At 42.8% G+C, this 20,608-nt stretch overlaps 1 protein-coding gene across 1 annotated transcript in view; it reads right to left on the minus strand.

The window, feature by feature from the left end:
• Positions 1 to 20,608, minus strand: part of GABBR2 (gamma-aminobutyric acid type B receptor subunit 2) — a 989,086-nt gene that overhangs the window by 602,860 nt on the left and 365,618 nt on the right. The window contains exon 3 of the mRNA XM_090039096.1: positions 7,362 to 7,532. Coding sequence (XP_089895222.1) covers positions 7,362 to 7,532 — 171 coding nt within the window. The remainder of the gene's footprint in view (positions 1 to 7,361; positions 7,533 to 20,608) is intronic.

Raw genomic sequence — 20,608 nt, forward strand, 5'->3', positions numbered from 1 at the left:
ATAAAAGGCTTGTTTTTCCATCTGCAAATCTACCTTTAGAGTATACTGTGGGGCCTGGGAAAAGATTATGTGATAGGGAAGGGGAAACAAGTAAGGGCGTGTATGAGGAGAGAATGATAGAGGTGGTAAAAAGTTTGGAGATATTTGGTAAAAATGTCAAAGAGAAAGTGCTCAGTTTTCATTTCAAGGAAAAAATGAGAAAGTAATATTCACACTTCCCTCCCCTTCTCCCCATTTTCTATTTAAATACATGTTGACATTTTTCCAATATAAACGTGATAAATTGGCTTTTTTCTGTAAATTTATGAGGGAAATTATAAGAAACAGAGAAAAAGGTGGTCTTTCAAAACTTTAATATTTTTAATTGAAAAATTTAATAAAGAATCAAGATTTTAAAAAAGGGTTTTCAAGTTATACAACATTGTTTTGTCGGGAGGCAACAAGGCTCAAAGTTGACAGCATAGGAACAAGAAGGGGTTTTGAAAGATTTCAAGGGAGAATGGATAAAGTGGGGAAGAAGGGAAAAATAAGGCAACAGAAAGTGGGAAGGAGATAAATACTGAGTAAGAAAAATGAGGGCATATAAAAGAGAAGGCCAAGAGATTGTAAAAGTTATAACAATGATTAATTATTGATGTTTCAGTGGCTCCATTCTTTTCTTTTTTCTGCATCCACACCTTTCTCTCTCCCTCCTTCCCTTTTCAACTTACACTACCTTTCTATACCTCACCTATATATTTGGCCTGTTTAGCTTTTCACTGTGGAAAGGCTACATTTTGGGAGCCCTATCAAGATGCAGTCCCTCAGTGTGGCTTGGGGACCTAAACCAACAGCCGATCAGTTGGTGTGATAAGTCTGGAGCTTCAAATTCCTCTCCTGTGGCCAGAAGTGAGAAATATGATTCTCCAAATGCTTTTTCTCTTACTATACATTTGCTTGGCCATATAATAGGCAAGGACACCCCCCATGATGCCCCTTGGTGGTCACCCTGCACCTGTTATGTCTTTGATCTCTTAGACTATGGACAGACATTCAAAAAGCCTGAGCCTGAATTGATTCAACCTTTGCAGGTTAGTCTAACCTGGTGAAGCTGAACCAGTTTCCAACCATGCAGACAATCCCTCTGGACTGAGGAAATTCAGGCATATGCCTGCAGTGGATCAGGCTGGAACCCCGGGGGTGCAAGAGCAGCCCTCCCTTCCCTTCCACAGAGCTAAACTGACGGGAGCATGGCCAGGCCCCAGCAGGGCTCTGATTAGGGAGGGGTGTAAGCCTGCAGTCCCAGGCTTTTTCCTGCTCAAGGGGCAGGGTAGTTGCCAGCCTGCGCCCTGGGCTAGCACTCTGAGGCAAGGTGGGGGGGGGGCAGTGCACTGCATGCATCTGTTGATGGTACCAAGCTTTTCATTCTCCCTCCCTCTTCTGTATACTGTCTGCAGCAAACTGACAGGCAAGCAAGCTGGGAAGGGGAGGGGGGAACTGATAACAGTGTTTATAACCCTTATCTCAGTGTTTATTGCCCCATTAAGAAAACAACAGAGAGACATTACCAGCTATCTGTTGATTCAGCACAGATCCAGCATGTGGTCTGCTGGCTAATACATAGACACTTCATTAAAGCCAGAGGGGAGGACGGAATTTGTCCTTAGCAGAGAGTGGTGAGGGGAGCGAACAGCTCTTCTCAAACCTGTCCAAAGAAAGACATTAAGCTCCCTGTTGATTAGCTCCAAAAAGCCTGTTTGCCTTTGTCTCTTCCACAGCCTGAACTGTAGCCACCTTGTGGTCTGCTAGCTAATCTGGAGGTGCCTGCTAAAGCAGAGGGGTGGGGGAGAATAATCCCTGTTTAGCACAGAGAAGCCAGGCAGGCACAGAGGGGGGGGACCAGCTCTGAAGTGGGACAGAGAGCCCCACCCAGCTCAGAGAGCATGCAGGAATGCTGGGGGTGACTGGTTTATATTAAACTAGCAAGGGGGCTGGGACAGACATTGCATAAACTGGTTTAAGCCAAATTAGTTAACTCTGATACTACATTCAACCAGATTTATCACAAACCGGTTTCAGCCATTTTCAAACTGGTTTATGTGCACTGAACACCTGTTCTGTTACAGGTTTAAACCAGTTTGATCACTTAAACTGGTTTATGTGTAATGTCTGTCCCTAGCCCCAAACACTCTCCCCTTTTTCTCACCTGCTATGCCTTGATACAGATAAGTATTTAGAAAAGGGTCAAGCAACAATCTTTGGTCTTAGTACTCTGTACCTTAAGGGCTTATTACATGGCTCCAACCACCCCTTATACCATGCCAGTACCTTGCAGATGTCACTAAACAATCACTCTTTTGTCAGGGCCTTAGTTCTTTTGGCCTCTACCCCTTTTCTCTGGCTGCAAGCCTTCAGCCCTGGCCTACTGATTTGGGTTGGGCTCTCTCAGCCTCAGCTCTTAGTTATGCATGTCTCTGGGTCCCTGGATCTCGCAGTCTATATGCTTGATGACAGCAGGTTTGTAAGCAGCTAGATTGCTTCCAAGCTGCCAGCCCTCCCTGATCCAGGATAGTCAGCTTTAGTTGCCTCCTAAAGTAACCGCAGTCTCCTGGTGTCCTGTTACAGGCCGCCAGTATGGGGTGTGGAAACTCTTTGCTCTTTATCCCTGGCTCAGAAGGAACCAAGTTTGAGAACTCAAAGTGCACAGGATCACATTTTGAAATCTCCACTATTTACAGTGAAGGATGCCTCATTTTGTGCCTTGAACAGGCTTAGTTTATGGCATAATTTTTAAAGATCATTTTTATATTCCAGCTTGATCCCTGGTGCTAACAGTGCATGAACTGGAACTTCCCTGGCACGTACCTGATGGCAAGGTCCTAGTTTCCACATTCTACAGCATTGCTTTATTTAATGAGGGAGCAAATCAGGTGCCCAGAGTAGTTCATCTATGACAAAAGGAATTCTGCCCTGGTTTTCTACCCACTTATGGGGAACTAGCCGCTACTCTTTGGGGCAAATGTTACATGTTCCAATACTGCAATAACTGGGATCAGAATTCATACTTAAAGGTACAAAATTACCTTGATTCAGATAAAACAAGCACTCAGTAGACAGGTCTGTTCTAAGTACAGAACAGTTTTCAGAGATCATATATTCAGAGTTTCTTCCAAAGTGCTTTTATTATTTGTTTGGTAGTAAGATGTTTGCAGCTTGTCAAGGTCAATGGAGTGAGTTATGCCACTATGGAGACATTGTTACCATGGCAACAAGAAGACACACGGTAGGTATCTTTTCTTCTTCACGTCATTAGTGCATTTCATTAGCTTACTACACCACTTCTCATTTCTTGCTTCTTTTAAAAATGCTACCTACATCCTATCAATGATTCTAAATTGGGAATTCCCCATGCTTCTAGACAGAGGCAGAAACATAGTACAGAGGGACGATTGTTAGAAATAAAGGCAGAGAAAGTTGCTCAAAGCAAGCACACACATTCATATATCCTAAAAACAATCCTCAACAAAAAAAGGAGTCAAATACTTTGAGGAGGAAAACACCAAGAAACTTCTCTACAGAATAACAGATAAAAATGAGATATATGATGCTACAATGCAGCATAGCCACAAAAACAGCTGATTTCAAGTAGCATAAAAAGAGGCATCATAACAAAGAAATTGCAGTCTCTCTCTTTATGTGTGACTGGCAATTGCACCTATAAGAAATATTTCAGCTCTAGGCACCCTGAAACCTGAAAGGTGTGAGATAGGTAAGAGAAGACAGGAAAGAGATGCAAACATTATTAATGTACTGGAGGAGCTGATTTGTGCAAGCAGAGTATAAATAGTCAGTATATGTTGTTATATAGTAGCTTGTATCAAAGCCATGTTCTAATTATTGTAGGTAGACATCAGAAAAATTAGAATTAACAAATCTTCCATAATCTCTAGCAAGCTGGAAGACCGAGGTGAAGAAGCCTGGTTGCTGGAGCCAGGACATGGCCAGCTCTATTTCCCAGTATCCTTTATTTTATCAGGCATAATCTAGCCTACAGTGAACACTTGTTAGCAGCTGATATAATTGAAAAAGTGTTGTGACCTCAATTATAACTCTGTCACAGACTAATAATTTCCAAAGCAGACTTCTCCCACAGGGTGAAAAACTGGGTAGTGACAAAAAATCCAGGGTAAGGCAGCCCAGTAGTTAAAACTTTACTCTAGTTTGGTAGCAGAATTAATTAATCTGAATGTTTTGATTTTATCCCCAGGAGTCCAGAGCTAGCTGAAGTTCTTATTACCAATCTAGAACCATGGGCCACAGAAGGATGTTGCAGGGCAATTCATGAAAAAGGCCTGCTTTCTTTTGGCTAAGCATATATGGTGGCTCCTATTTTCCCTTCATACACCTCAAAAGCCAAATCGAGAATCACTGCTGCTGCAGCTTCGGGAGGTCCCCAGGTCCCCAGGTAAGGCTGCTGAGGCCAGCCCAGTGCTGGTCCCAGCCTCCCATACCCCACCTGGGGAAACTTGCCATGTGCCAAAGTGCACAGGTAGGAGTGTTCCCCGGGGAGAAGTAGCAGTGGTGCAAGGTGTGCCGCTGCTACTTGTCCCCAGGGAACCAAACATCCACGCTCATGTGGACACGGCCCATTGGTCTGACATGTAAATATACCCTTACTACTTTTCTAGTAAACGTCCCTCAGACACATCCCTCACATCAGATAAGGTACTTTCTATTAAACGGCCTTTTATCATGTTTGATTGTGCAGCATGAATTAGATTTGTTTGCTACTTCTGCTGCTCTGTAACTTTAAAACTTTATGGTCCACATTTACGACCACCACTTAGCACCCACTTTGGCTCTCAGTATCAACAGCCCTCAGTTGAAAGGTTCTGTCATATATCTGTGAGTTTATACATGGTTTAAAGGCAATGTTGAGTATCTTCACAAAAACTTCAGGGAAACATAGGCATGGAACCTCACTCCCATACTCCCAAATAAATTCAAGGAGTATTGCTATATAATCCCGTACAAGTCCTGCACATCCATTTTGATATTCTCATTCCCATTCAGTGTCTCTTGCAGCTCTGTTTCTCTCCAACATAAAGAGGGAGGCTGGAAACTAAAGCCCCCTCCCTTCTAGAGCACTAGCCCATCTCACTTAACTATCCATCTTCTAGCTTGCATTTTTCCTGCTGGCTCCAGCCATCTCCCTCTCCTGGCTGTCTGATGGGCTAGCTTCAAGAAGACAGCTGGAGAGGCTAATGCCTGGACCATGGGCATTTTGCTGGGAAGCAGGAATGCAGTTTCAAATTGCCTCTGTTTGGAGTGCCAACTAGTAGCTGGGTCTTCTATTAACTGCACAAGTGCCTGAAACACAAGATTATTTGCCTGAAAGGTGACAGGGCCTGTCTCCTCTCTCACATTATGACTTACCAGTTCTTACATGCATGCCTGGATGATTTTCTTTCATTTTGGCATCTGTGGAGTCTGCTCAGCATGTGCAGTATGGAATCATGGAGCAAGCATAACTATGTTGAATCCCAAATTGTGCATAAGTGCCCAAAACTGCAGTTATGTGACTATGTGCCTACATTGGCTTCGCCTGGCTCTGTGTGCTCAGATGAGCTCCATACCACCTCTGCTTGCCCAGAATACCCAGATCAGCCTTGCATTACTCTGCCTGGCTCCACACACCCAGATCAGGCACCATACACCAGGATCAGGCACTGCACCACCTCTGCTTGGTCCCAAACATCTGAGCTAGCATGCAGGGCCACACTATACAGCCTATGGGGCTTCCCACAGGTCCAGAAATTTGGCCGCAGTGTCAATTGATGCTGCCAGCGCTCCCCCCACTGCCAACTTTTCAGAGCTTGGGGAGCCTTGCAGACCAGTTGATGTGGCTCTGTGGGCTGCATCCAGCCCGTGGGCTGCAGATTGAGCATCTAAGCATTAGGCCAAAGCAAAGTGTTCAATAGAGTAGACTATGAATGGCACTTAGACAGAAAGTCTCAAACCCCTGTTGTTTATAGACACTGTATACAAAGGTCCATAGTGCTCCCCCTAAATCCAAAATAGCCTGTGGGCTGGTTGTTAGGGCACTGTCCTGGAAGATAGGTTAGGCAAACCTGAATCCAAGGCCTCTCATTTCCTGGGCCAGTGTCTTGCCCACTAACCTATTTGGCAAAAGGCATGTACAGTGAACACCACCTCTTCCTCTCTGGAAGTATGTTAGCCTCTCCAGTGACAGACATTGACATCTTAGAAGTGAAATAGTATCACCATACTGAGGGAGGCAGACACGTTTGAGGTGAGTGGCAGCTATACGTCTAAGTTGTCTCTGAGGGGGAAAAAAGAGATGTGGGCCTTGGCCCATACTTCCTAGACTCCTGTATTCTGCCACTAGAACAGCCCTTCATAACAAAATACAGAGAAACTGAGGCACCTGCAAATATTTCTCCCTTTTGGTTTGATGGGGGACAGCCATTTCTACCTCACTATTTCCATCCAGGAAAGCTTTTCAAGCATACACGTAGCAGAAAAACATATTTGGCCTCAGTGTCCTAACTGACACTTAGATAAGCTTCGAGGTATAAAAGCAGGAACAAGCTTAGATTTGGATTTGATTTACCTTTTAACTGAATCAGTGACCAAACAATGAAGAGTTTCCTTCAAAATCAATACTTTTACAAATCTACGGATGTAAAATAAGATTTGATTGAGACTCTAAGACTGTATCTCCATTGCAAAATGATATTTAGTGTACTTTATGACACCTTTCTGGATGTAAAAAAAAACTAGCAGAGGCACAGGTGGAATTTAGCTTATTAGAGCTGAGGTAAAACCCAGGTGTATAGTATAGGATTTTCATTGACGTGACAGTGAGCTGAAAAAGTACTCATGCCTTATCGCCTCTTGATTTCTTATACTGAGACAGGTATCTAGAAGTACAAAACACCCCTTTTTTGCATTGAAGATGCCCTAAAATCTTGAAAGAGATAACAGCCACTTAAGAGAGCATTAAGGTTACCAAGCTCTGTCAACAGTAGGGATATTTAAACTAGTGTAAATACAGTGTGCAAACCCCCTTTTTAGGTTCACTGCAGCTGCATACACTACAATACATTGTGCCAGCTAAGCCCCACTGCACACACCTATATAGCAGTGCATCTTACACATCAGCTCAGGAATATGAGTATCAAAATCTGAAAGAGGGACAAACACTAAGTACAGTAAATGCCATCTGGCAATGAAAACCAACCAGATTCAAACAATTCAAATATGTTATCTCCCTTATTTGCTTTTAATGATGGAAGAAGCGCCTTGTGCATTAGACATTACAAGCTATTTGCTCATACTGCATGTTAAGCCGATCTTACCTCTGAGAATCTTTGTACATCCTGAGTTAGAGTTCCTACCCTCTTCCACCGATAATATTTGAGAAACTTCAAAATTGCAGGATTCACTGCATTATCGGATGGCACTGTCCGGAAGAAATAAGGATATTTTTTCTTATCAGCTAATTCTGGGGTGGTTGCAGCAAATGAAAGCTGGAAAACAAAGAAAAGAAAATCTTGGTGAATAATGTGAGTTCCAGTAGGATCCTTCTTGGCTTAGTCCAATGAGCAAAGGGCACAAGGCATTGAATTAGGGTCAGCTGAACAATTTCTGTCATCTTACCTGCTTGGAATCCTGCCAAAGTAATTAATTTTTTTCAGAAAAAAAAGATTTCATAACAGTTTAATTGTTTTGAAATAATTTGAATATCACAACTTTTTAGTCCACCTGCTATTGACTTAACTCAGCGATTCCTTAAAGATTATGGGGTGCACTCCAAAGTCTCCATCAAATTGCCACGCCACACACTGAAAGCCAAAGTTAAGAGCCTTTTGGGGAGAAACATTTCTGTGACAGATTCCTTCTGAAGATCCCTCTGCACTGTCCCCATAAAAAAGGATGACAACACTCTCACAGGTCTCATCAATGCAAGTGAAAGCTCCTCAGCTTGGACTGAGATACCCAGAGCCAAAAAGGCAATTACCACGGCAGCCAAGTGTGTGCGCAAAGGTGTTTTGTTCCACTCCAGACCCTGTTGGGGAATGCCACCACAACAGCTTACTCTACCTACTCAGCTCTGTTCCACATGTCCAAATGTCAAATGTCATATAGCCACTGGAGCCTTGGCGACTGGTGCCTCCTGAGTCTGGCGAGGACACCAGCGGCCGATTGCCGACAGGGGGGTGGTGTCCCTCAGAGGCCAATTGCTGACCCCAGAAGTGTCGGCGGCAACCAGAAGTGCCGCCAGCCACTCCCCAGCCAGTGAGGGCCAATTTCAGGGGGGGCATGTGCCCCCCTGTACTCCCCACCCCACCTGTGTCACCTAAGCACTGGGTCATGCTCTCAGTCCTGGGTATAACCAGGACAGTGGCTCTGGACATGTTTAACATCTTTCTAATGGTGGTATCACCATTTCCCAAGACCCTCATTACTTCTCCATGCCTCCTTAGTGACCTTTCTCTCTGTCTCATACATATACACACTTTTAATTTGTCTCCTTCTGTTCTCCCTGTTCAAATCAGATCTCCAGCTTACTCCTTCCTTCCCCGCTTTCCCCCGCCACCATTCCTTGCAGCTCTTTTCTATTCCTTCCAACACCTGAGGGATGTTTTGCCTTCCATTTGCAATGGGAGACCCTTGCTGGACCCTGGTATTATTAAGCAGCCTCCTTGGCTGCATGCAGATGAGCACAGCTATGCAGTATGTGATGCTGTAGACTTGTCTGTAGCATGACATACCACATATTCACCTGTCTTCTGCACTGCAATGGAGCAGTGTGGGATGGAGGAGGTTGACCCCTGGCTATCCCAGGGTCAAAAAATCACGCACAAAAAAAAAGCAGAACAGTGTGTTCAGGGACAGCACATGCTGCTCAAAACCAGAGCCTGATCAGCAGCTCTTGGCCAGGCTCTGAGCAGCAGAATCGCTGCTACTGCAGTCCCAGGAGGCCCCCAGAACCCCAGGTAAGACTGCTGGGGCCCAATGCTGGCCCAGCCTCCCCTACCCCACCTGGGATAACCTGCCATGTGCCAGAGGGCATGCAGCACAAGCGTTCCCCAGGGACAACTAGCAGCAGGACAAGGTGTCCTGCTGCTACTTGTCCCCAAGGCACCAAACGTCCATGCTCACATGGACCCAGCCCTTGTGTTCAACTTGACTATGAGGGAAGTTACAACCTCTGCAGATTTGACAGGAGCAGAACTAGCATGTGGAGGCACATGGGTTATGAAAGTACAAGGTTTACTAATATGGGGAAGAGAGAGAGGGGACACACACACAAAAAGTCAGAAACACTGCTGAATTGTCTGACGTGCACGAAGTGTTCCTGCTCAAAGGAAGCATAGTTTTGTGAATGACTTGAGACCGACCATATGCAGTGGTTAAAGGTTAGCATATGTATCACCTTAGTTTGCTCCAGGCTTTCCCACCTACTTCGAAAATGCTCTCATTTATGACATCCATGGGATACTGATGATTATTAATGCTACCAGAAACATGCTTTTCAGGCTGTTGCCATCTAAACACAGTCTTTTAGTAACAATGCATTACAAATTTGATCTTTCCATTCCATATGACAGCAGGGAACATATGGCTTAGTGATTTACTTCTAGAAGAATATGTGCAAAATTCACTATTTTTTTTTCCAGAAGGAATTTTGATTGATGCTGAAACATGTGACAGAAGTGATCTAATGTGATCATAATAAAACTGCTGTTTCAAACTCAATGGAAGAGTTACAGAGCAGTATATGAATATATCCAAATGTGCTATTACTTCCAGTAAGTATAATTGACTTTTTTGACTAGGAATCCTTTAAATGTGTGCATCAAACATTATAATGAATTAATGAATTCAAGGGAGGGATGGCTCTAATCTAAAGCACTAGTTCTGAAGACTGGTGTTTTGAAAATCTTGGAAATAACTAGGGAGAGAGGGGAACTGCTGTCTCTTTAACCCCGGTCAGCAGGCAATCCAGGAGTGAAGCCCTGATAGATGGACAAATGGGTGATCTCCTTTGCTTTGGCAGCTCCTACAGCCAAGTTGGTTGCAGACAGACTGGCACCTGTCTTTCCTTTGGATTAAACCAGCAACGCCAAGAGGGGAACACTGGTGTGTTGGCAGCTCAGTGTCTGCACATACACTGCCCAGGCTTTTGCGCCATGGAGAGGTCACTCCAGCTTCACTTTATTTTAAAGCAAGGATTATGTTCAGCCAGCTGTCTCACTTGGTATATTCTGGTGTCTCGCAGGACAGACAGATGCCTACTGGAAAAAGCTTGGGAGACAGAGGAACTGTTTCCTGACTCTAGACTCAATGACATTATGCTGCACTGGTTTAAATTTGGTTCACAATTGGGAAGTCATTTTTTCAACTAAAAATGGATAGGCTTACAGAAATGGATGGTTTCAGGGGCGGGGAATTATTTCAAGTGGAGTGCCATTTACTGAGTTTTGGCAAGCTGTAGAGGGCTGCATGGGTAGCTCCACCCCTTGACAGGTGCCCCACCCCCTGATTGCCATCTTGTGATTGGAAGTCCTGTTCCCTATCCCCTGAACTTTGCCACCAGAAGTCCTTCCCCTTGCCCCTTGAAATATTCCTTTCAGCAAGGGGTTTTCCCATTTCAAAACAAGAAAAATACCAAATTATATTCTAAAAAGTGAACATCTACAACATTCATTAATTGATTTCAAAAAATATTTTTGTCATGGTTTACATGCATTTGTGTAGTGTGCATAGAGGTGATTGTATATAATAGCTTAAAATGAAGTCTCACTCTTGTATATTGTGAGGGCCATGGGTGGTGTGGGTCTGTGGGGTGTGAATGTGGGGTAAGGGAGCATGTGAATGTGTGTGTGGCTATGTGGGTGGTTGGGTTGTGTGAGGGGATGTGGAGATCTGCATGTATGGCAGTGTGAGGGGTATACGGGCACATGTGTATGGTGCAGTGTGGAAGTGGGACTCACCCTACAAATACAAACACACACTCTGCCCCTCCCTACATACACACACACACACTCTCTCTCTCACACACACACACACACTCTCTCTGTCTCTCACACACACACACTCTATCCCTCCCTAAACACACACACACACACACACACACACCCTGGGGTACTGACACAGCTCTGTGCTCCCATTGCTCAGAGATGCAGCTGGCAATCACATGGTGCTGGAGCAGTGCAGGGGCAGGAAGGCTGGGAGTGGTGTGGGGCTGAGCTGCGGCATCATACTGCTGGCCCCTGCTGGGTCCTACTACCCCTGGCTCCTATCATCTTGGACAGGGAGCCAGGAGCAAATAAATATTAAGTTACTAAAATTTTTAGGGGCCCTATGGGCTGGATAGAATGGCCAGGTGAGTTAGATCTGGCCTGCAGGCCATATTCTCCTCATCCCTGGTTTAGACTCTACCACTCATAAAGAAAAATTTCTAGCTCCTCCTTGGCTAATAGCTGAAGTAATTTTTTAGGCCCTCTAGCAATGCACATTTAGCAGCATACAACAAAACATTCTAAATAAAAGGAAAGCTTTGCTTGTCAGAATTTTCAAATAAAATACACTTCATGATACCATAGCCTTGATTTTTCCTTCATTTCTAATTTCCCAAAATTTAATAATCTGCAGTGGGTTTACAAAGAACTAATTTAGAGAGCAAAGACACAGAGTGAAAGCCTGAAAGAGCAACTGTCCAGCTTCTCATTTGCCCAGTAAAGTTGAACATATTTAAGATAATGCTCAAAAAAGGGCTACTGCTGGAAAGAAAGACCTCTACACAAGACTAAAAATGAGAGAAACTCTGAATAAACACATCCAGCGTGAACAGGGGGTACTTTTGGCACCTGACAGCTGTGCTGTATAGAGCGTGGAGACTGGAAAAATACTTGCAGTTCAAGTGATTTCAAGGATAAACTAAATTTGGATTAAAAAATATAGTTGTTCCTCTAGAAATAGAAGCTGTTGAGACTTTACTCAGGGGGGAAACGAAAGTCAGGGTGGAGCTCAGGCATATGTCAAATCCCATATACCTGGAGTTCAGGGGCTGGGGATGGAACTGCGGTAGATACCAAATCCCATATACCTGAAGAAAGCGGTCAGCTGTATCTACCTGAAATGATCTAGTATTGAATATAGAATGGACTCCTGAGGAATCTGACTTGATGTATCCACCATCATGATGGGCTTATTGTCAAACTGGATGCTTTATGCATGATGATCCAACCAGTTATCCACCCACCTTACGGGAGTTTCATCTAGACCAGGGGCAGGCAAAATTAGGCCTATGGGCTGGATCCAGCCTGCCAGGGAATTTCTTATGCACCCACACCCTTCCACAGTCCCCACATACACTCCCCTGCCCCTACCTCCCAAGGCACACACCCAAACTACATACCCCACACCCCTCCACACTCCCCCACCCACATCACCCACAAACCCCACCATGCAGACACACCCACTCCACAACCACACTCCCCACATATACCCCTTTACCCCCAAAACAATATACAAGAGTAAGACTATTTTGAGCTATTATGCAATCACTTCTAGATACACTCAGCAAACGCACATAAATCACAACAAAAACCTTTTTTTAAATAAAATTAAAATAAGTTATAGTAGATGTTTGATTTTTTTAGAATGTGATTTTTTTTCAGGTTTCAAGATGGCAATCCACCCCAAAAGGAGTACTTCCAGGGCAAGGGTAAGGACTTCCAGTGGCAAAGGTCAAGGATTAGGGATGGGACTTCTGGCTACAAGATGGCAAACACTGGTAGGGCACCTATCAAGGGGTGGGGCTACCCTTACAGACCTTGACAGCTCACCAAAACTCATTAAGAAGCCCTTCAGATGAAATAATTGTCCATCTCTGATGTAGACCATATTTCCTTAGCTTGCTTCTGGGAATGTTATGGGAGACAATGTCAAAAGATTTGCAAAGGTCGAAGGATATCATCATCCACTGCTCTTCCCTGCATCTGCAATGCTCATCATTCTTGCACAGAAAAAAATCAGCTTAGTTAAGCTTGATTTGCTTTTGATAAATCGGCATTAACTGTTATCTATCACTATGTTATCCTACACATGATCACAAAAGGAGTAATTGATTTTATGCTTCAGGATCTTTCTGGGCATTGAAGAAAATCTGACTTGGCTGGGATTTTCTGAGTCCCCTTGTTCCCTTTGTTTAAAGATGAACACTATGTATATCCCATGGGAGGCATGTCTAAGTGAAAATGTAGTCCTGGAATGCTTGTTGTACTTTAAAAAAGTAATATTAAGGGCACGTGAGCTGCTATTCTGATGTAAAGAAAGGAGGGAAGTACAGAAAGAGACCAGCTTAGCTCAACAGGAACTTTTTGATTACTTGAAACTTAAAAAGGAATCTTAAAAAAAGTGGAAATATGGACATGTAGGGAAAAATTAGGAAGGCCAAGGCAAAACTGAGAACAGTGTGTGAGGATAGGGTAGGAAATATTCACCCTAGAATAGGAAAAGCATGGGTTAGACCAGGAGCAGGCAATTATTTTGGGTGGAAGGTTGCTTCCTGAGTTTTCGCAAATAGGTGGATAACTGGTTGCATAATCAAGCTTAAAGAGTTGTGATTTATGATTTGATTTCTATTTTGAGAAGCCGTGTCAAGTGTGGTTCCCCAGGGCTCTGTCCTGGGTCTAATACTGTTTAATATTAATGATTTGGAGAACAGAATCAAGTACACACTTAGCAAGATACACTTTGCAGATGACATGAAATAGTGAAGGGTAGGATAGCTGACATTTTATGGAAGGATTTCAATTCAAAATGACCTTAATAAGCTGGAGTTATAGTCCGAAATTAATTCAATAATTTAAAACTTTAAATTCAATAAGAAAAGTGCAAAGTGCTGAATTTAGAATGGAACAATCAAATATACAAAAAATAAAAAGGAATGACCGGCTAAGGTACAGTACTACAGAAAAAAGCCCTGAGGGTTACAGTGGAGTACTAACTGAATCTGAATAAAAAATGTGCTATTTTTGTAAAAATTCTAATAGTGTATTTGGATGTATTAACAGGAGTATCACATACAAGTCATGGGAAGTGATTCTTTTGCTCAGTTCAGTACTGAAGACCCTCATGTAGAAAACTATGTCCATTTTTAGGCACCACACTTCAAAAAGATAGGCACAAAGTGGAAGGAGTCTGGCAGAGAGCAACTGAAGTGCTAAGAGGTCTAGGAAACATGTTAGACAGTTTGCAAGAATTGGATTTATTTATCCTGGAGAAGAGAAGACTAAGGAGGAGAAATGATAGCAGTCTTCAAATACAAATAAAAGGTTGTTATGAATAGGATGGAAATAATTTATTCTCTGTGTCGAAGGGGGACAAGACAAGAAGTAGTGGGTTTAAATTGCAACTGGGGACCCTTTGGTTGGATATTAGGAAGAACTTTTGAGTTATGAGGGTAGTTAAGCATTGGAACATATTGTGTAGAGAAATTGTGGAATCTCCATCATTGGAAGTCTTTATGAAGAGATTAGATAAAAACTTTCCTGGGATGGTTTAGATAGGAATAATGCTGCCTTGAGCAGGGGGTTACAGTAGATGGACCCCTGAAGTCCCTTCCAGCCCTATTTTTCTGTGATTCATACACAAGTTATGTAGAGATCTTTTTATGAGCTGCGTCGCAGGCATTTCTAAGTTTGTCTCCATTTTATAAAGTTACATTTCTTTATTTTGTCAAACAATCTTCTTATGGTTTTTAATAGAAAAGCAAGGGCTGTGACCCACTTTGTCCCTTTTCCCTTGACCAGTCCATGTTATAATCTGGATGAGTGACACATTGCTACTATGTGTGAAACCAAGAAGACTGCATTTATCACATTATGTTTACCCATACATATTTATATGCTGCTACATTTTTTTCTGACAGGTGCTACGTAGCTGCCTCCTAGCACAAACAAGGAGAGACTCAGATTATAACTCACTGATAAATATGTCTGCAGGGGCTGTGATGTCACCGCTTCACAGAAAATGAATTTACATGAGCTGCTACAGAGGGTGCCTAAAAGGCAAACTTCAAGGAGGAATGAAAGACAGAAGAAAAGCTTTTAAAAAAGCCGTGAGAGGAGCTTAATATATATCCTACCTTGAATACTGTTAGAAAAATTCAAGAAGCATTTCAGGCCATCTTTAGCAAGATGTATTCAGAACCTCTGGGTATGGTTTGAAAGAGCAATTGGAAGTAATAAAGGGGGTGGTAGTACAGAGCAATTCTAACACAAGTCACTCAGCAAACCAATTGCGTGGCAAGCTGGAAAGTTCAAATGGGGAGAATACATGATATTCATGGAATATGGGCTCTTATTCTTGAATGGAAAAGTTGGGGGAAAATGAGAGAGGATGCAGAAGGGACTGTCATGGATCCTTTGGCATTTAACGTGGGTGATACAGAAAGTTCCAACATCTAGATGATGGGTTACAGGTAATAAAGTAAAAAGGGGATTTACTCTTTAGAAAAAGAAAAAAAGGTAGAAAGGCTTGAAAATCATCTGAAATGAGTAGGCCTAACTCTGCTTCTCCTTCCATAATAATATGTGGTCCAATATTATTTCACCAAAGTCAGTAGAGTTCCTATAGGGTTGTATTCTAAGGAAAAATAGGGTACATCTACACGTGCATTTACTTTAGTGGTTTTTAGGATGGTGTCTACACGTGTAGCCATTAAAGCACAGTAGCACTGTTTGTGGACTGATTTGGGACTTAAGCTAATCCCAAGTCAGTCCACACACACAATGTTACTGTGCATTAAGGCATCTATAAGTGCATTACTGTGCATTAACTAATCGGGTGTAAATTTTATATCTGCATGATGCAGGTATCAAATATATGCCCAAGTCAGCATAAATCACTATAGTTTCTACAAAGTATGGGTGTGCATGTATAGACGTTCCCCTGTGCTGCACAGTAATTTTTAGTTACTGTGCAGTAACCTAAATTACTGTGCCGTGAATATGCATGTGTAGACACACCCACAGAATCTAGCCCCCTGAGAGAAACCATAAAACAAAAGTGATCACAATAAAGGAAGCCACAGGAGAAATGTGACAGGTTGAGATGACAGCTGGGATGGATATGCACAGGGATACCTCTAGATGTGATGGACACTGCTGAAGGATAGACATTTAAGGTGAAAACCCTTTGGGTTTTTGTCTAAAAATTCAGATGAATCAGGCAGTCTTTGGCAGAACATGCTGACTCTACTTTCTGGGGGATCAAGCTTTCCTTCAACGTGCGGAGCAGCTGTGTTTGGCTGCACTTCTTTGGAAGGTAGGAGAATGGGAGACGGTTGCAAGCAGATGGAATTCCCCATAAACTAGTTTTTCCCTGCAGATGACTGGGTTGGCAATTTTGTGTTTTTTCCCTTTTGTTTCCTCTTTAGATTAAGAATTTATCTGGCTCAGTCCTTCTGAAAACCTTAACTCATCTTCTCTTTCTGTCTTTCTGTAGCATATCATGCCTGCTTCACCTGAGCGGGGAGACTTAGGTAAAGCCAAGACAGGAGCAGAACTTATCAGTCACATCCCAGAGCTCTGGGCCTGGTTCAGTGCTTAACAATGAGACTGTATCAGAAGTTGTATACTGTGACCAACTTATTCCTTTTTTTCATAAAGATCAAAGCCACAGATGACCAATTCTTTAAGATTTACTTTAGTTAATTATTCAAAGACTAATAACATCTCCTCTGCATACATTGTCTTGATCAGATGCGCTGTTATATTACCATTTAAACTTTACCTTATCCTTGTTAAAGTAAATACACTCATTTGTCAATATGAGACATTATAAAAGACACCGGTAAGTAGCCAAGGAAAATATAAATATAAAACATAAAAATCTTCCACATAAAAACTCACAAGGTAATCCCTTCTGGCTGCCCTGTGGAGCAGCTGAACACTTAAATCATTCTGGCAAAAGGCTAAGAGAACAGATGAATGGAAAAATATATTTGGAAAATGGTACCAGATACTACACAGTTATTTTGTAAACAAGTCCAGCCTGAGAAGCTGAATGTATAATTTCACAAAGATATTATTTACATCTTCAAAATATATGGAAATACAACACAGTAATATAGAGCCACAGACAGATAATGTAATTATGCTACTGTATAAATCCATGGTATGCCCACACCTTAACTGTTGCACATACCACCTCCTAAAGAATATAGGAGAACTAGAAAAGATACAGAGAAAGGCAACAAGAAAAACCAAGGGCACAGAAAGGCTGGGACTAAATAAGATATGTCTTTTGCTATGTATATGTGGAATGGCAGAAGCCATGACTATTAGGATTAGGAAACATATCCCATCATGCCGTTACATGAATGAGTGCCAGGGACCTTATATATATTCATGCAGTATAGGTCCATCAATAGGTATTAAATGCAACAGTCAGGCTGCAACCTCCAAAATTTTCATAATGTATAATGACAAATTAGGATTTCCTATTCCTATGTGGGTGATTCAGAGCAAACATGCATTTGCATGAACAGTAAATGCAGCAGTTTGTAAACTGGTCACAAGAAATACAATGACAAACTTCTTGACTTGTCATATTGTACTCCTGACTAGTCCAAACAACTCCCTAGTAGAAGGAAGAAAATTAAGATTTAATAAAGATAACAAAACAAGAATTGTATTTCCAGCACAGTAAACCCAATAGTTTATCTGTCAGTTCTACATGCTCCCATTCTATTGAAACAGCTCTAGAAATTAAATCATGCTTTCAGTATGCATTCAGAGGTTTCTGTGGAACTTGGCAAACCTCAGGGATAAAATAAAATGCTCAAGAGCTCAATGTGTGAAATTCCCTGTTATGTCTGCACTGCATTCTGTTACTTCATCAGTGACAGTCAAAGAAGAGCTTGAGAGAAGGGAGCTGGTGCAGGAGCAGGAATACAGTGCCTGGTGGTGGTGCCCAATCAAACAGGAATATAAGAATTTGCATTTTCCTATCCAAACTGAGGACTAAGTCTTCCTGTCATCTGTGACACATCTGCCCACCTGACAAGAGCTACCACTTCTTTTCAATTAGAAGCTACAGCTGGAATTTGCTAAACTCTGATGCCCAGTTTTAATTAGCTCTCACTACCTGCATTACATCCTAAGGCCAATATTGTTTCCAGTGACTGCCTTTTGGCACCGGTGTGTTTCCATAAAAAGAACTTCCCAGCTGGATGGCACTTGGTGTGATGCTGATGACATTCGAGTGTACAAATCCAATCACAAATAAGCATAATTCTCAGCTGCATGCTGCATTCAAGCAATTTTAGCAAATAGGTTTGGTACTAAAAGAAACTGCAGCCTGCAACTGAATGAGTTGAGTTTTTTAAGGGGCAGAAGCTAATTTAGATAATATAGAAGCCGTATTAGGGATGGCAGAGCCAAAAGTCTGCAGTTTCATGGGAATGAGGAATTCTGCGCTAGTATTCTCATTCAGGGTGACCTGAGAAAGCCCCCAAGTGATGTGGAACATTGTAAACGTCTGAATAAAGGTTGTTCAGCAACAGAAAACATTTCAAGGCCAGCTGCTTTTGGAAGGCACGCCTTAATCAAACACAAGTTATTGGCTTCACTGCAGGGTAGGCTGAGTGATTTTCCTTGGCATACTTAATACAGGAAGTCAGCCTGAATAATCTGGTGGGCACTTTTGCCTTTAAACGTAAGACACTAGCACAGTTGATGCCATGACTATCATGCCAGTTACACTACAAAGTCTCAACACCTGAACGAACCTCTTGTGACAAACATAACTAAACTATTAACAATGGTGGTTTATGGTTTATCAGGACCAGTTGTGATGGATTAGTAGGTTGCACTTAATATTGGTTAGATTCACAGCAGTGGGATTGTTTCTGACTCAGTGGGGGAGAGGCCAGGGGCCCTTCCAGTCCAGGCAGTGCCCCTTTCACAGAGCCACAATCCCGCTAGTTTGTACTCTGCCTGCCTTCCTCCCCCCACCCCACCCTTCCCTTCTGGCTGCCCTGTGGGTCAACTTGAAGAGCATGACAAGAGGATGCCCTGGCAATGCCTAGTGTACAACCTGGTAGGTAGAGCACTTTGGAAAACAAGAGATACAAGTTCCAACCCTCATGGGGAAGAGATGTTTAGAAACTGGGGCTTCTAATCCCTGAGCAAGTACCCCAACCATTCACCTTTTGGCCTGAATATCAGAGGGCTGCTGCTGCCACCTCACTGGGGAGTTATGTGTAGAGAATACACAAGCCGATCCTCTTCTGCCACAGGTGAAAACAGAATCTAGGATCTATGTAAGTCAAAAGTTGCAGTTATACTGCTGCGTAAGCACCACTCAGATGCCTAAAGATGAAATAGAAGTTGGCCCACAAAGTACAAGAGATACGAGATTGTAGTAGACTAGGAGTAAAGGCACAACTCAGGAACCCCCCAGCAAAAGGGTCCATTGTTAGAGGCACCAAACACCACAGGAGGGTGCTTTGTTTCCACTCCTAGCCCTAAAAAGGCCTCCAGAGATCCATAAAATACAACCAAGTGAGTTACAGTAGTACATAGCCATTTAAACTTGAAGCAGTATAATCCTCTAGCTCAGAGGTTCAGATAGCTCATTATGTCAAGTTCAGTTAAGCATTAGGAATCAATGGAAAGAGGGAATGTCTCCTATACTTAGCTCCCTTAGCACTTTTCATTATGAAAATTTTTCAGCCCAGCTCTCTGGAAATGTTTAACACCTCCCTACTTTGCAGCAGGATTTATGAAACTAGGAAGAAGGGCAGTTCAGGCCTTAAACAGATGCCTTTGGCAATATTCTCAGACCCTGACAACAGAGGCGTAACTAGCACAGTTTACTCCCTGGGCAAAACTGGGCAGTAAAGTGGTAACTTGGGGAATAGACTCATAACTGATCCCTGACTCTGATACCACTGTGGTGTAGTGAGTTCCCCCCCACCCCACCCCACCACTTCATTGCACAGTGTCCTGCACCTAGCTGTTGCTGCACTTGCAGTATGGGGCTGCTGTTATTGCCACAGCATGGACTCCCTTGGGGGCTGTCAGGCTGGCACCCCTCCTAAGCTGGCATGTGGGGCTGACCTACTCATCTCCCTCCCTGTCATGTCCGTGCTACTATTGGACAAGTTCTGAGCTATCAAAAACCACCATTTCTTCAGCAATATTTGCTTGCATCTAGAACTGACCAGAAGATAATTGTTCTATTTGTCAGAAACTGTTGAGGATTGAACACTTGTTTTCAAATGCATTTACAAAACTTTTGATTGCTTGCATGAACAGAATTGTGTGAGGAAAGAGAGGCACCGGACATTATGTTTCTTGGTGATTAGGACAAGTGGGATGCCCAGCTTCAAGTTGCAGAATGAGTGATTCACAGCAAAAAAATTTACCCCAAATTAAGCAGAGCAGGGACTTTATATTGGGTCTCCCATGATGCAGGAGAGTACTGTAATCACTCAGCCTCTCTCTCACCCTCTGACCCAAGAAATCTTTCTAATGAAAACCGATAGAGGCCAGATTCTATTTTACCTGTTAGATGTATAAGT

This window comes from Crocodylus siamensis, chromosome 3 (genome assembly GCF_052110815.1).
Source record: "Crocodylus siamensis isolate JL-2025a chromosome 3, ASM5211081v1, whole genome shotgun sequence".
NCBI classification, from domain to species: Eukaryota; Metazoa; Chordata; order Crocodylia; family Crocodylidae; genus Crocodylus; species Crocodylus siamensis.